This window comes from Podarcis liolepis, assembly GCF_965112155.1.
Source record: "Podarcis liolepis genome assembly, chromosome: 8".
Classification (NCBI taxonomy): Eukaryota; Metazoa; Chordata; class Lepidosauria; order Squamata; family Lacertidae; genus Podarcis; species Podarcis liolepis.
Window position 1 is genome coordinate 64,681,032 of NC_139560.1, and position 14,053 is coordinate 64,695,084.

Consider the following 14,053-nt stretch of genomic DNA (forward strand, 5'->3'; position numbering starts at 1 on the left):
CTTTCAAAAAATGAAGCTCAGGCAATTCCTTTACACTTCAAGACTTCATACAAGGCAGGGACAATACACTTTGGATTTCTTTTAAGGTATTAAGACAAAAACATGAAAAGGGGGGTTATGATTATTATTATTTTGTTTCTTTTTCTTTTATAAACATTAAGGGAACCACAGTCTTTGGCATACTTCAGAATCAAATTCCTAATCCAGCTTCTTTATAATGGGTTCTGAAATGGAAAGCAAGAATAAAATGGCCAAGATCAAATGAATGCAGCGAGCGGAAGAAGCAGCGAGAGAGGGAAGAGCAGAAAAAGAGAAAACCGCACAGGGCCTTTCCAGATGGGAAGGAAATTCTCACATATCTCTTAGTACTAAAGCAGTACCGGCCCCATGTGGGCTAGTAATACAATTTGCTGCATCTCCACTGATGGATGAAGGAGTGGGAAGCCTTGACGCAGGGAAGAAGAAGACAGGCTGCAAAGGGATCACCTGTCTGCTGTTCTTTCTTCCTTTAACACACACACACACACAGCGTACGTGCTTTCACGCTTTGGACAGGGTTGAGCACATGAAACAGGCTGGGGAGGAGTCCTGCTCAGCTGTGTGGCAGGGTTTTCTTTTTAATCTAACAAGGCTCAATGAACACTCTCAGCATGTTGCAGTGTACTCTCACCAAGTACAGTGGGGAGTACTCAGTCTCTATCAGGCAGTCAGTAAAAATGATGAAAAAAATGCAATTTAAAAAAAATTAAAGGTTTCAAAAACTACACAAGAGTGGGAGGAAAGCAGCATACGAATGGCCACCAGAGACATCACTTGCACTAGCCAGTAGGTCCTTGTGATTTTCCCGCAGACTAAGTCTGTGTACAGGGACGTGGGTGGCACTGTGGGTTAAACCACAGAGCCTAGGACTTGCCGATCAGAAGGTCGGTGGTTTGAATCCCTGCAACGGGGTGAGCTCCCATTGTTCGGTCCCAGCTCCTGCCAACCTAGCAGTTCGAAAGCACGTCAAAGTGCAAGTAGATAAATAGGTACCGCTCCGGCGGGAAGGTAAACAGCATTTCTGTGCGCTGCTCTTGTTTGCCAGAAGCAGCTTAGTCATGCTGGCCACATGACCCAGAAGCTGTACACCGGCTCCCTCAGCCAATAAAGCGAGATGAGCGCCGCAACCCCAGAGTCGGTCATGACTGGACCTAATGGTCAGGGGTCCCTTTACCTTTACTAAGTCTGTGTACACACCATATATTTAAAACACATCCCCCCCCCACCCAAAAAACACACCCCACAAATAATTGCATGAAGTCCTGGATTAGGCAACAGAACTACAATTCCCAGCACTCTCAAGAAGCTACAGTTCCCTGGATTCTTCACGGAGGGGGGATGTTCTTTAAATGTATGATGCATGGACAACCTGTGTTCATGCTAATTCAGTGCCCTGATGTTGAAGGGGGGAGGGAAGAGGGTGAGATATAGGTACTTTGAATATTAGTAGTACATGATTAGAGAGAGAGAAAAGTTGTTTTATCCTCCAGAGAGATCATACTATCCACTGCAGGAATACAAACCTGGTGACCATACTAACAGTTCCTCAGGTATGCCAGGCTAAAAACAAAAGATAGCCAGAGTTTTCATCATGTGAATGTTGAGTGTAGTGAGCCTCAGCTTCGTGCCTTCTCCCTTCCTCTTTTGTGCATCAGAAGAGACGAGAAAAATCATCCACTTATAGTTTTAAGCAAACTGTTTAAAACAAATGGTTCTGCATTACGTCGATTCAGGGAACAGTGTTTAAAATCTAGTTAGGCAATTGTGTTTTCTGATCCTGGTTTGTCCACTAGCTAGAGTTTAAACAAACCACAGTTTCCCCCTTTGGATGAAGAGCTGTGTTTTGTTTATTTTTAAATGAAAAAGAAAGCAGCTGTTTCACAAAGCAGAAAACCAACCGGAAGAAAACCAAGATTTCTAAAACGATAGGCCAGCAGAGTTGCTCTATTTCAAGCTTTGTTTCTCCTATTCAAGATTTTGGCAGTGAGTTTTTCATTTGTCTCCCCACCAAATCCTTCGCAAGGTTTGAAAACCGAATTTTGAGCATGCTTGGTTGAAAATACTCTCGCCTAGAAAATGGGAGGGGGAGGGGAGGAAAGAATCCACCCTTCAGTAGACTCGGAAGCGTCACACTATTCCGTTTCCTCTGAGTTGGATTCTCAAAATGTTTAGGTCTTCTGTGCCCTCCATCCAAAAATGAGTGCTGAAATTCTAAGCATAATGCCATCTTGGGAACAAGAAAAATGATGGTTAAAAACAGTATTTTACAGAGATTCTGGATCCACTGATTGCCATAAGCCTGAGGGTCATTACTGGAAGTCTAGGTCACCCATTTTAATTAATTCATCTAAAGAGTACCAAATCCTTGTTTTTATAGCCTAGGTAGGTACTCATGAAATCTAATTCCATACATAAGTTATAGAAGGGGTAACCAACGCGGTATCCTCTAGAGATTGTGAAGTATAACTCCCACCAGCCCTAACCATTAGCCATGCTGGCTGGGGCCGATGCAAGTTGGAGACCAACAGACCCTGGGAGGTTAACACATTGGCTATCACTGAGCTATAGCTTGCTAACTATGGCGTAGTGGTAGTTATTCTTGTTCATATAGACAGTACTTTACAACTTTTTATACTTCATTTTTACTTCTAGCAGCTCCCCTCTGTGGAAAACAAAAAGTACTGCAGGCCAAGTGCTAGATCTTCCCTTATTACAGTGGTACCTCGCAAGACGAATGCCTCGCAAGACAAAAAACTCGCAAGACGAAAGAGTTTTTCGTTTTTTGAGTTGCTTCGCAAGACAAATTTCCCTATGGGCTTGCTTTGCAAGACGAAAACGTCTTGCAAGTTTGTTTCCTTTTTCTTAAAACCGTTAATACCCAGGAAACCGTGCTTCGCAAGACGAAAAATTCGCAAGACGAAAAACCTCGCAGAACGAATTAATTTCGTCTTGCGAGGCACCACTGTATTCTTCATTTTTACTTCTTCCTGCTATGCACAGAAGCCGCTTCTCTGGCATGAACGTATTTCATAGAGTTAGTAGTCATGATGCAGAGAATTGGACATGCCATTAGGTCCCACTAGTTGCTATGGAAGACAAAGTTGTACAAGTGGAAAGTTGCTTCACAGCTGATAAAAGGAAAGCAAGTGAAACAAGACACACTTGTTGTTCTGCAAATTTGTAAAAGTGGGCTGAAAAGGTCAGTGACTGCTTACCCAAGCAGCACAGTTATTTATTACCTTAAGACAGCATACCTTAAGAGGATTCTGCAGAAGCAAACACCCACAGGAGGAGAATGCCCGCTCTTCTAAATCGGTGTTTTATTTATTTTTAAATCTAAATTGTCCTGTACTCAAACAGACTCCAGGGTAGTACATGACAACAACAGTACAAACAACAGAATTAATCACAAAGCAATTTAAAAATGAATCAACACCAATAAGCAACCAAAGACAAAGGTAACTCTTTAAAAATGTCTAGATTGAAAAGAGAGCAAGCTTTAACCTGGTGCAGAAAAGGCTTATGTTGGCACCAATCTGGAGGGAGAATTCCAAAGTCAGAGCACCACCAAACAAAAGCCCTACTCCTTAGTTCACACTATGAGCTGAGAAAAGGACCTTTACGCTACAGTCAAACCTCATGTTACATCTGCTTCATGTTACGTTCTTTCAGGTTACATCCTGCGGCGACCCAGAACTACTGGAAAGGGTTACTTCCGGCTTTCGTCGCTCACGCATGTGCAGAAGTGCAGAAATGACGTCACGCACATGCACAGAAGCGGCGAATCGCAACCGCGCGTGTGCAGACGCGCCGCTGCAGGTTGCGCTCTTTTCATGTTGTGAATGGGCCTTTGGAACGGATCCCGTTTGCAACCAGTGGTACCACAGTATTACATTCAGAGGCCACTCTGCTCACTGGGGCAAGGCGGTTTGAGAATATTACACCCATCCTAGCCCAACTGCACTGGCTGCCAACTAGCTTCCAGATCCAATTCAAAGTGCGGTTTTGACTTATAAAGCTTTAAACAGCTCAGGACCGCAATATTGCAAGGGCTGCCTCTCCCCATATAAACCATCCCAAACTCTGTGTTCATCATCTGAGGCCCTTCTTTGAGTGCCTTCTCCATTGAGGTCTGGAGAGTAGCAACCCGAGAACAGGCCTTTTCTGCAGGGGCTCCTCATTTGTGGAATGCTCTCCTCAGAGAGGTTCATCTGGCGCCATCCTTAAAGACTTAAGGACTTTAGGCGGCAGGTGGAAAGGTTCTTCTTCAACCAGGCCTCTGGCTGATTAATATTCTAGAGACTTTTCAATGTGTTTGTTGGTGGGGATGTTATTGCTTTGTAATAAATTGTTTTGTAACAAATCAATAGTAAAGGCACAAATAAAGGGCGGTATAAATAAAATAAATAAATAAATAAATAAAATAAACACCTGTCTCCCATGATCCTGCTACAAGCTAATGAGCACTTTTGCATGGAATGGTGTGGAAGACCAAAGATGGAGACACTGTAAGCACAGGACCTTCATTCCACCAGTAGCACTGCTACTGGGACACCTGCAAGACCTATTTCCCCAGAGAGAGCATATTTGTGCAAGCAGTTGCAAATCAGAAAGGCCTAGTCCCTTTGGTACTGTTTTGAAAACACTTCCCAGTGTTTACATATTCCCAGTAATACGTGGTTGAAGCATACAGGCTCTGGAATGGTCACTACAGTTCTCTAGATGCAATAGACTACAACATCCATCAGTCCCAGACACCATGGCCAAAGGCCAATGATGATGGGAATTGTAGCCCAGCCAGTGTTAGGAAATGGGATGGGTTGTGGGTGTCAAAACAGACTGTCTGGTTGCCACGGGGGGTGGGTGCGTCAGCAACACTTTTTATTTATTATTTTGATAAGCATGAACTAATACGCAATTCACATATGTGACACATTGTTAATACCACATTTTAAGCAGAAATTGTTAATACATGTTTAATTTGGTGTTTACAATAAAACTATTGGTACCATAGTTCAGTTTTCAAAACACTCGACTCCTTAACATATTGTCTATCCTTAACATATACTTCAAGGCTTCAAAGCACATACATTTCAGTAATCCTTGAGTGCCAACCAGGCGCAAAAAATGGCACCCAGACTTTTTGAGGTGCTCGCAAATGGATAATTCTTTAGGTGCAAAATGTGCCCGGCGCCTTGCTAATTTCGAACCTTGAGCCCAGCAGCAATATCTGGGCAGGAACCACAATGGCTATTAAAGAGAATTCTCTAACCTATACAGTGGTTCCTCAGGTTAAGTACTTAATTTGTTCCGGAGGTCCATTCTTAACCTGAAACTGTTCTTAACTTGAAGCACCACTTTAGCTAATGGGGCCTCCTGCTGCTGCCACGCCGCCGGAGCCCGATTTCTGTTCTTATCCTGAAGCAAAGTTCTTAACCTGAAGCACTATTTCTGGGTTAGCGGAGTGTGTAACCTGAAGCGTATGTAACCCAAGGTACCACTGTACTCTCCCCTCCAGAGTATTTCTCTCTCTGTGTTATCATACTATATTCTACTTTGCCTTCAGAAAGCGCCAAGGGGCTCCCAAGAGTCTTCCATCCAAGCAATGAAAAAGCCCGCTTCTCCTCGGATTTACCACTGTTATACAATCAGACACTTACTTGCTGCCTTGCAGGACATCTTCAGGATAAGAAAAGACTAAGGAGTAAACCCTACACAAATCCAGAGTGGAGACCCTAAAAGACGGTTGGATGGCTCCTTGTACACCTCCTTCCAGGAATCCCTGCACCCAAGCTGGTGCCAAACGTATTGCTCTCCTTTCCTTTGGACCACATCAACCAGGCCAAGGGGAGGTCTTGTTGTCTGGGCAGGCCAGGAGCTCCACACACACTGCCCAGGCTTTCACTTCAGGGAGGTCACTTTGGTGCAGCTAACAAAGCAAAAACAATGCGGGAGGCAGCAGTTATGAGTTACCGGTCTCTACAGCCGCAGCAGGTGCTGTGATTCTCCAGTAGTCTGACTTCACCCCACGAGGTGCACTCCATTGTCTCTCCTGAGAGAGAGAGAGACGGGTGCCAACAACAACAATCAGACACTCTCCGAACACTGCTAACCTGCATGTGTCTACTCATTGAGTTCAATATTCTTCTTATATTCTTAGGTACAAATCTGCAGAGCTGAAGTTCTCTCATTTCTACAAATGTCTGTTCGCAATCCAAAGCTAATTCTGAACCAAGGAACATTTAAGCCTTTCCAATAAGAGCTTTGAACTAAAGTGCCCTGGTAACAATGTGGCATGCAACAAAATAGCTTTATATTTAGGGTCCTTCAGCCCAACCTATACTGAAGAAGCTACTTCTGAAAATCCGCCCAACAGAGCCACTTTTATCTAGGAAAACAGTATTATCATTTGCACATACCAGAAGATAAAGGTGAGTGAGCATAACAGTGCCTTTCAAGAACAAAATTGGAAGTGATCCTTCGGAAAGTAGAAAACTGAAGCCTCGTGACAAGGCCATGGGGCAGAATAACCACAGATCTGTGAGAAATTCAGACCGAACTAAGGCCTTGTTTGTGTTCAGTTCTATTACATTCAACTTGCTTCCAATGCAGTCATGTCAAACCACCACCTACAGAGAAATTAATGAGGGGGAAACTGAAATACTTCTTTTTGTTATTATGAAGGGATGATTTATTGACTAACAGAGATTGCTCGTTTCAGTCATTTTTTATTTTGCAGAGAACTCATCTGATTTTGACATCTCAATGTTAGATATAACATTCCAGATTAATATGTCTTCCAAAATTTTATATCCAATTCACACACATACACGTTTCCACTTCTTTTATTCCTTCAAGCTATTCAACCCTTGGTTAGGTTTTGTTTTAAAACACAGCCCGACACATTTTTTTAATACAAACCCATTTTGCATTATCAAATGTAGCTACTTAGTCAACACATTACAGTGGTACCTCGGGTTACATACGCTTCAGGTTACATACGCTTCAGGTTACAGACTCCGCTAACCCAGAAATAGTACCTCAGGTTAAGAGCTTTGCTTCAGGATGAGAACAGAAATTGTGCTCTGGCGGCGTGGCAGCAGTGGGAGGCCCCATTAGCTAAAGTGGTGCTTCAGGTTAAGAACAGTTTCAGGTTAAAAATGGACCTCCGGAACAAATTAAGTATGTAACCAGAGGTACCACTGTATTGATGCGAAGAATGAAAATACAAAACAAGAAAGCTGGGAGTTGCAACTGACAAATTAGCAGTTCACAACCCCAACTGCCCACCTCCCATGTTGATGTTGACTGGGTCCACACTCCTTACAAGAAGCTTCCAGCAGTGTACCCTGGTGGTCTTGTGCCCATGGAATTCCCTCCCCAATGAGGTGTGTTTCACACCTTTTAGGAAACATCTTTTTCAAAAAGCTTTGGGGGGGGAGGCATGGGGTGAAGAATTGTTTGTTGATCTCCCATAGTCGGATTTGTAAATGCATAATTTCATGCTGTCTTCTCCTATTGTGTCTTAAGAGTTATACACACATATGCCTCCTATGTAGTTGTGGCATTTGTTTGTATTTTTATTGTAATACAGCGGTACCTCTGGTTACGTACTTAATTCGTTCCGGAGGTCTGTTCTTAACCTGAAACTGTTCTTAACCTGAAACACCACTTTAGCTAATGGGGCCTCCCGCTGCCTCTGCACCGCCGCTGTGAGATTTCTGTTCTCATCCTGAAGCAAAGTTCTTAACCCGAGGTACTATTTCTGGGTATGTGGAGTCTGTAACCTAAAGTGTATGTAACCTGAAGCGTATGTAACCCAAGGTACCACTGTATATAAGACTGACCTACGTTATTTTTACAAAGAACTCTGGACCAGTCCTGAGGAACATTGTCTAACATAGCTAGCAAAGTATGATGCCCATTAGGAAAAAAATACAAGCAACAAGAGGTGGGCTTTATTTCAGCAACTCCCAGCTTAATAGAAAAAGTATACAGTGGTACCTTGGTTTTCTAACGAAATGTGTTCTGGGAAATCCGTTCGATTCTCAGAACCGTTCAAAAACCAAAGCACAGCTTCTGATTGGCTGCAGAAGCATCCTACAGCCAATCGAAAGCCGTGGAAGCCGCGCCAGACATTCAGCTTCCGAAAATTGTTTGAAAACCGGAACACTCACTTCCGGGTTTTGATCATTCGGGAGCTAATTTGTTTGGGAGCCAAGGCATTTGGCTTCCAAGGTACAACTGTACTTTGTTAAGATTGCTTCATACAGAGTAGTTCCTGGCCCTACTGTTCTCTCCTATCCTCTCTAACACTCTCCCAATCCTTTCTTCCATACTTCCTGTTCCTCCTTCAAAGTCCTCCCTTGCTACTGCTGGGTTTACTTTTGATCTTCATACATATTTCTACAAGCTGACACTTTCTGTTCTGTTTTTAAAAGCTGAAAAAAGGCATGACTAAATGGAGATAAACGACAATGCCATGAAAGTTGGTGATTATTCAAGCACGCATGAAAACTATCACTGCAAGTAACTGAATATCAGAGAAACACATGCTATCACTCCCTCTCCCCAAAAGCACAGTGCTATGTCATAAAACTGAAAGGACATATAGCAAAAAATAATTTAAGCAATGTATGACAATATTACAAATATGCCCTAGAGAATGCAACAGCTGCTCCATCCACACAGTTCCATGATCTCTGCAGGTACTATGTTCAAATTCATTAGTCTGCTACTACAGCTTTAGACTATTATTAAGTATGCCAGATGGCAATGTTTTTATATCCTCTTCAAATTGCTCATTTATCCTGAATTCACATAGAAGGCAAGGAAAACACCGAACCGGGTTCCTGTCCTGCTAACTCTTCCTTCGGTGTCACCAGAAGTCCAGAGGCTCAAGGACCTAAAAGCTCTTTCCCATTCTCCATAACTGCACTGAGTAACTTGAAGTATGCATGGTCACCACCAGTCCTCAATAGAAACTGACCCATGCATTACAACAGGCAGGTACAATAGTTCAGGACCACAACTCTTACCAACATACATGTACAGTACATGGTTTACAGCCCCTAAAGCTGGTCTAGTAGCCCACCAGCCACTGGTGAAATACAGTTCCCATCAATCCCAGCAAGCATGATCATAGAATTATAGAATTGGAAGGGACCCCAAGGGTCATCGAGTCCAACCCCCTGCAATGCAGGAATCTCAGCTAAAGCTTCCATGACAGATGGCCATCCAACCTCTGCTTAAAAACCTCCTTCTTTTAGGAATTCTAGGATTGTCAGTCCTTTTTATCCCATTAGTCTGGCACATTAACCTGGTGATCTTATATCCGAGGCCTTCAAATCTCTTCCATGTCCCTTCCGCAGCTCTTCTTCTTATTTTCCTTTCACTCGTGGGAACTCCAGCTTGGTAGTGTTTTGACCCTTTTCAACAAATCAGCCCCTTTCCCATAGTCCTGACTAGACTCCGTGTGGTATTTTAGGACATGTTTCAAATTCCCTCCAAAACTGGAAGTCCCAACAGCTCCAAACCTCTGACAGCCCATTGCCAGACTTGGAAAGTCCAAACATCCCTGCATAGGGGGGTCAGTCCAACCCCCCATTTCCAAATCAATTCAAACTTTGTCTTTCCAAATCTGGTTTTTTCCAAGTTCATTTGTCAAATCCAAAGGCTCATTTTCCTGCTGGGCCAAAAGTCCCTCCATCCCTGGCACCCAAGATTCTGCAACATCCTCTTCTCTCATCTGCTCTGTCAGGACACACTCCTGTTTAAGTTCCTGGGTGGGCTCCATATAATTTCCCACTACCCTGCTAGCTAGGGATGATGGAAGTTGTAGTCCAAATACAGCTGGGGACTCATGTTTGGGAAACACTGATCTAAAATGTGTTTTACACCAATTCCCCCCCCCCTAAGTATCTTCTATTGATTCTCCTGTCTTGTTCTCAGCAGATTTTTAATTTCTCCAAAGAAACCATTACAGCTTGTATTTGGATATTATAGTTTGCAGAGATAAGCCCTTTCACCTTAGGGTTCTCTTTATAAATTAAATGTTGAATGCAATTAATTTCATGTTCTTAAACTAGTAATTTTTGTGTATAAAAAAGTTTTGCATACGCTTCTATTATTTCCAACATTTGCCTTGCTTACGGTACTTTTTCCAATAAAAGGAAAGGAAATAGAAAAGGTGAGTGTTGCTTCCTTGCCCTTAACGTCAAAATTTCTGGAAATTTTACATTGCCAGGTGAAAGGCAGCAAAGCTCAACTAGCCTATTGAGTTTGGAGAAAGAATTAGAGAATATGGTAAAAACTGCACTACACCCCATACGATAAAAGTTGGAAACTAGACACAGCAAGTATGGGGCTTGCCAAACAATAAGTTGGGAATCTAGTGTACATGTTGCATGTTCCTGTGCTTGCAAAGTCCGATGCTATGCTGGGTTCAATGGGGCTTATTCCCAAGTGTACATGCATACGATCTGCCCAGCGCTATGCAGTTTTTTAGGTGCAAGGAGTTCCCACTTAGTGAAATGGGAGCAACTGGTGAGAATCAGTTTGTCAGTTTCACGACAGATGGGACTCAGTTGTGGGGAAGGTAAGCAGGTATTGCAAAAAAACAACAACCCAAAAACATAAGAATCAGTTATATGGTAGGACTCTTAATAGCTACAATGAATACACGCAGAGATGAGTCATCATCAAACCTCAGTGTGTGTTTCAGAGCAACTTGTGAAAGAGCACATGCCCATACAAACTGTGTATTTACTAACCAGGGGCCCTTGACTAGATGAGAGAGCAAGAACAGATCCTACATGGATATAGTGGTACCTTGGTTTATGAACTTAATCAGTTCCAGAAGTCCGTTCTTAAACCAAAGCCTTCTTAAACCAAGGCCTGCTTTCCCATAGCAGTGGGGGACCCAATTTACAAATGGAACACACTTAACAGGAACATCTTCTTATTCCAAGGCAAAATTCACAAACCAAAACACCTACTTCCGGGTTTGCAGCGTTCTTAATCCAAGTTGTTCACAAACTAAGCTGTTCTTAAACCAAGGTACCACTGTACTTGCATTTTTTTCTGTTGCGAACTGTCCAGGTGTAAAATTACCGTATTTTTTGCACCATAACACTCACTTTTTTCCTCCTAAAAAGTAAGGGGAAATGTCTGTGCGTGTTATGGAGGGAATGCCTACGGGTGGCATGCCTACGGATTTTCCTCCTCTAAAAACTGTGTGCGTGTTATGGTCAGGTGCGTGTTATAGAGCGAAAAATACGGTAACTGAAGGGTTTCCAACAGGGTCTCTGCAACCAGTTGCACTATGGTGGGGTTTCTCTCTCTCTCTCTCTCTCTCACACACACACACACACACCCAGTCTAGGGACAACAAGAGCAAACAACAATGGGCCAGGGGTGGGGGACAATTGCTAGAGAAAGTGAGGCGGCATTTCCAAGTTGGGACCAGCAGAGCATGTGAATCGCGCGGGGCTAGAGCGTGGTAGCGCTGGAAAAAAGTAAGTGTACAATTTCAGAGAGAATCTCCAGGCATTAAGAAAGGTAGCAGCTACAGTAGTAGCTACTACTGCGGCCCGTGTTTGGTTAGCCCCCAAAGTGGAAAACGAGTGAGGTCCCAACTTAAGTTGACAGAATATGCACAACTCGCAGACTTACCATATGGAATAAGAGAACAAGAAAAGCATACGTTTAGAGAAGATTGGAATATATGGGGAATAATTGTGTACTGCTGAAAATGCTGGCAGCATTAAGATAAACTCCACAGTATAAGTTTTGATGGATGCAATAATGGAATTCTGAATGGTATATATAGATTTTTGTGAGATATGCAAGGATATGCAAAAGGAACCATGGAAAGAGGACGAGGGAAGTCATTGATATCTTAAGGATGTAAAAATGAGTATCTTAAATTGTAAAAGAGAAAACCTAATAAAAAGTATATGCAAAAAAGAAAGCCAGCAGCTAAACAACTGGTTTCGTTTTTGAGTTGCTTTGGACTCGGGAGGGTATTTGCTGGGCAGAGTCAGGCCTGCGGGTTTTAAACAGGGGACGGGACGACGACGGCGACGACCCAGGGGAGGGCAGCATTATTCCCTCCCCAGGCTGCGGCTGAGTCCCCGCCGCGAGGACTGCCCCGCGCCTCCTTCCGCCGCCCGCCCCTCGGACTCACCTTCCTCTCCTCAGCAGCCTCTCCAGGCGGTCGCCGAAGCTGCCCGGGCCGCGCCTGACGCGTCCGCGGCCTTTTCCCGAGCCGAGCCTTCGGTCCCGAGAGCGCGGCTCTTTCGTTCGGAGAGCCCGGCTGGCTCCACTTCCCGCGCGAACCCCGCTGCGGAGCTCGGCGCCGGCTTCCCCGCCGCTTCCGGAGTCAGGCCCCGGCGGAGGCCGCCTCAGAGGCAGGGGCCTTCGGCAGGCCCGGCGTGTTTTCAACATGGCAGCGTCCAGGCGGGCTCAGGTGCTGCGGCTCTACCGGGCTTTGCTGAGGGAGAGCCAGAGCTTCAGCGCCTACGGATACAGGTAAGGCTTCCTCCGCCTTGGACTTGAAGGCCCCTCGCGGCCCTTTTCCCTCAAGCGCGGTGGGGTTTCTCCTTCTCTGAAAATAAAAAGTGCGTAGTAGGTTCTGCAGCCTTTATTCTCCAACCCAATGGGGGCTGCAAGCTGACATGTCCCTATTGACCTGGGAGGAAGCCCCACTGAACTCGAGGCTGGAAACGAATTGGGTTGGGGTCCTGATGGCGTCTAAACTTGATTGGGAGGGTGGCTGGGGGCTATTTGGTTTTTTTGTGCTATATTTTGTTGCGCACGTTTTTAGAGATTCCCCTGCCCCTCCCCCAAAAGAGGGGAGGAACCCTTATCTTTCACAAGCAGCTAAAATATATTAGTTCCTGTTTGGTATGTTGGGGTTCTTAACGGGAACTTTAAAAACAACCACACGCCTTTGTATACCAAAGTTGGCATATTGCAAAAAAACAAAAAACCTTACTACAGTACTTCCTTCCTGCCGTGTGTACCTATGTTTTTGTGTTATATGGGACTTACTAGTAAATCTGTTGCTATTGTTATTGTTTGTTGCATTTATATGCTGTGTATCTTTAATCAAGAGCTGAAAGATATTAATTCCTGTTTGGTGTATTGGGATTCTTACAGGAACTTAAAAGAAATAGCAACACACCTTTGTACGTATACAAAAGTTAGCATTTCAGAAAGAAACCTTACTGTTCTTTCCTGCAGTGATCCTGTGTTAATTGGGACTTCCTAGTAAATCTGTTGTTGTTGTTATTTATTACATGCCACATTTTATCCAAAGGAGCTCAAGGTGGTGCACATGGTTCTCCTCCCCATTTTATCCTCACAACAACCCTGAGAGGTAGGTTAGGCCAAGAGATGGTGACCGGCCCAAGGCTACCCAGTGGGATTCATGGCTGAGCTGGGATTTGAACCCCTGTCTCCCAACACTCTAACCATTATGTCATACTGAAGTGCAACCTTAGGGAGCAATTCTATAGCAAGATCCCCTGGGCTGTGCAGGTTAGAATCCAGCAGGTCTCCAGCTGAGCCAAGAAACTCCAGAACAGCATCCTCCACTCAGCTACGGATACCAGCAGATCTTAACTTAGTTTAAGCCATAAAAAGGGTAATGACATGGCAGGGACCAGAAAAGGTGGGAGCTAAAGGCCTATTCACTAGGTCAGGTGACCTGGCAACTCTGCTTTCACCAGCCCAAAGGGTGATATAACTCAAACAGTATTGTAAAGGCTTGTTTTATCTCTGTTAGGCTTAGGTCAGTTCAGCCAGCAGCAGCCCTGCTACTGAGTGGGTTTGGATCTGCTGTGACTTTACACCAGTTCCTTGAGTATAGGATTGCTTGTTGGGCTGCATAAGTGTACCTTGACCCCAGCCCTTGAAAGGCAGGATAAAAAAAATCAATGAGTGAGAGCTCCTCTGGCATGGAAAATCACATAATTAGTTGCCTGGTAATGCATGTCTGACCTTCATTTGT

General features: G+C 44.1%; 2 protein-coding genes across 4 annotated transcripts in view; one reads left to right on the plus strand and one right to left on the minus strand.

Moving 5' to 3' along the window:
* The window catches only part of FARS2 (phenylalanyl-tRNA synthetase 2, mitochondrial), a 190,797-nt gene extending 178,439 nt beyond the window's left edge, over positions 1 to 12,358 (minus strand). For 2 of the 3 annotated variants that reach the window (XM_083519489.1, XM_083519487.1), the window contains exon 1: positions 12,227 to 12,358. The gene's annotated coding sequence lies outside the window, so the exon portion shown is untranslated. Of the gene's footprint in view, positions 1 to 5,699; positions 6,032 to 12,226 lie in introns of those variants that run through there. The other variant, XM_083519488.1, reaches the window with a different exon arrangement.
* Positions 12,359 to 12,449: 91 nt separating this feature from the next.
* LYRM4 (LYR motif containing 4) overlaps positions 12,450 to 14,053 on the plus strand; it is a 58,599-nt gene continuing 56,995 nt past the window's right edge. The window contains exon 1 of the mRNA XM_083519816.1: positions 12,450 to 12,570. Coding sequence (XP_083375942.1) covers positions 12,485 to 12,570 — 86 coding nt within the window. The 5' untranslated portion in view covers positions 12,450 to 12,484. The remainder of the gene's footprint in view (positions 12,571 to 14,053) is intronic.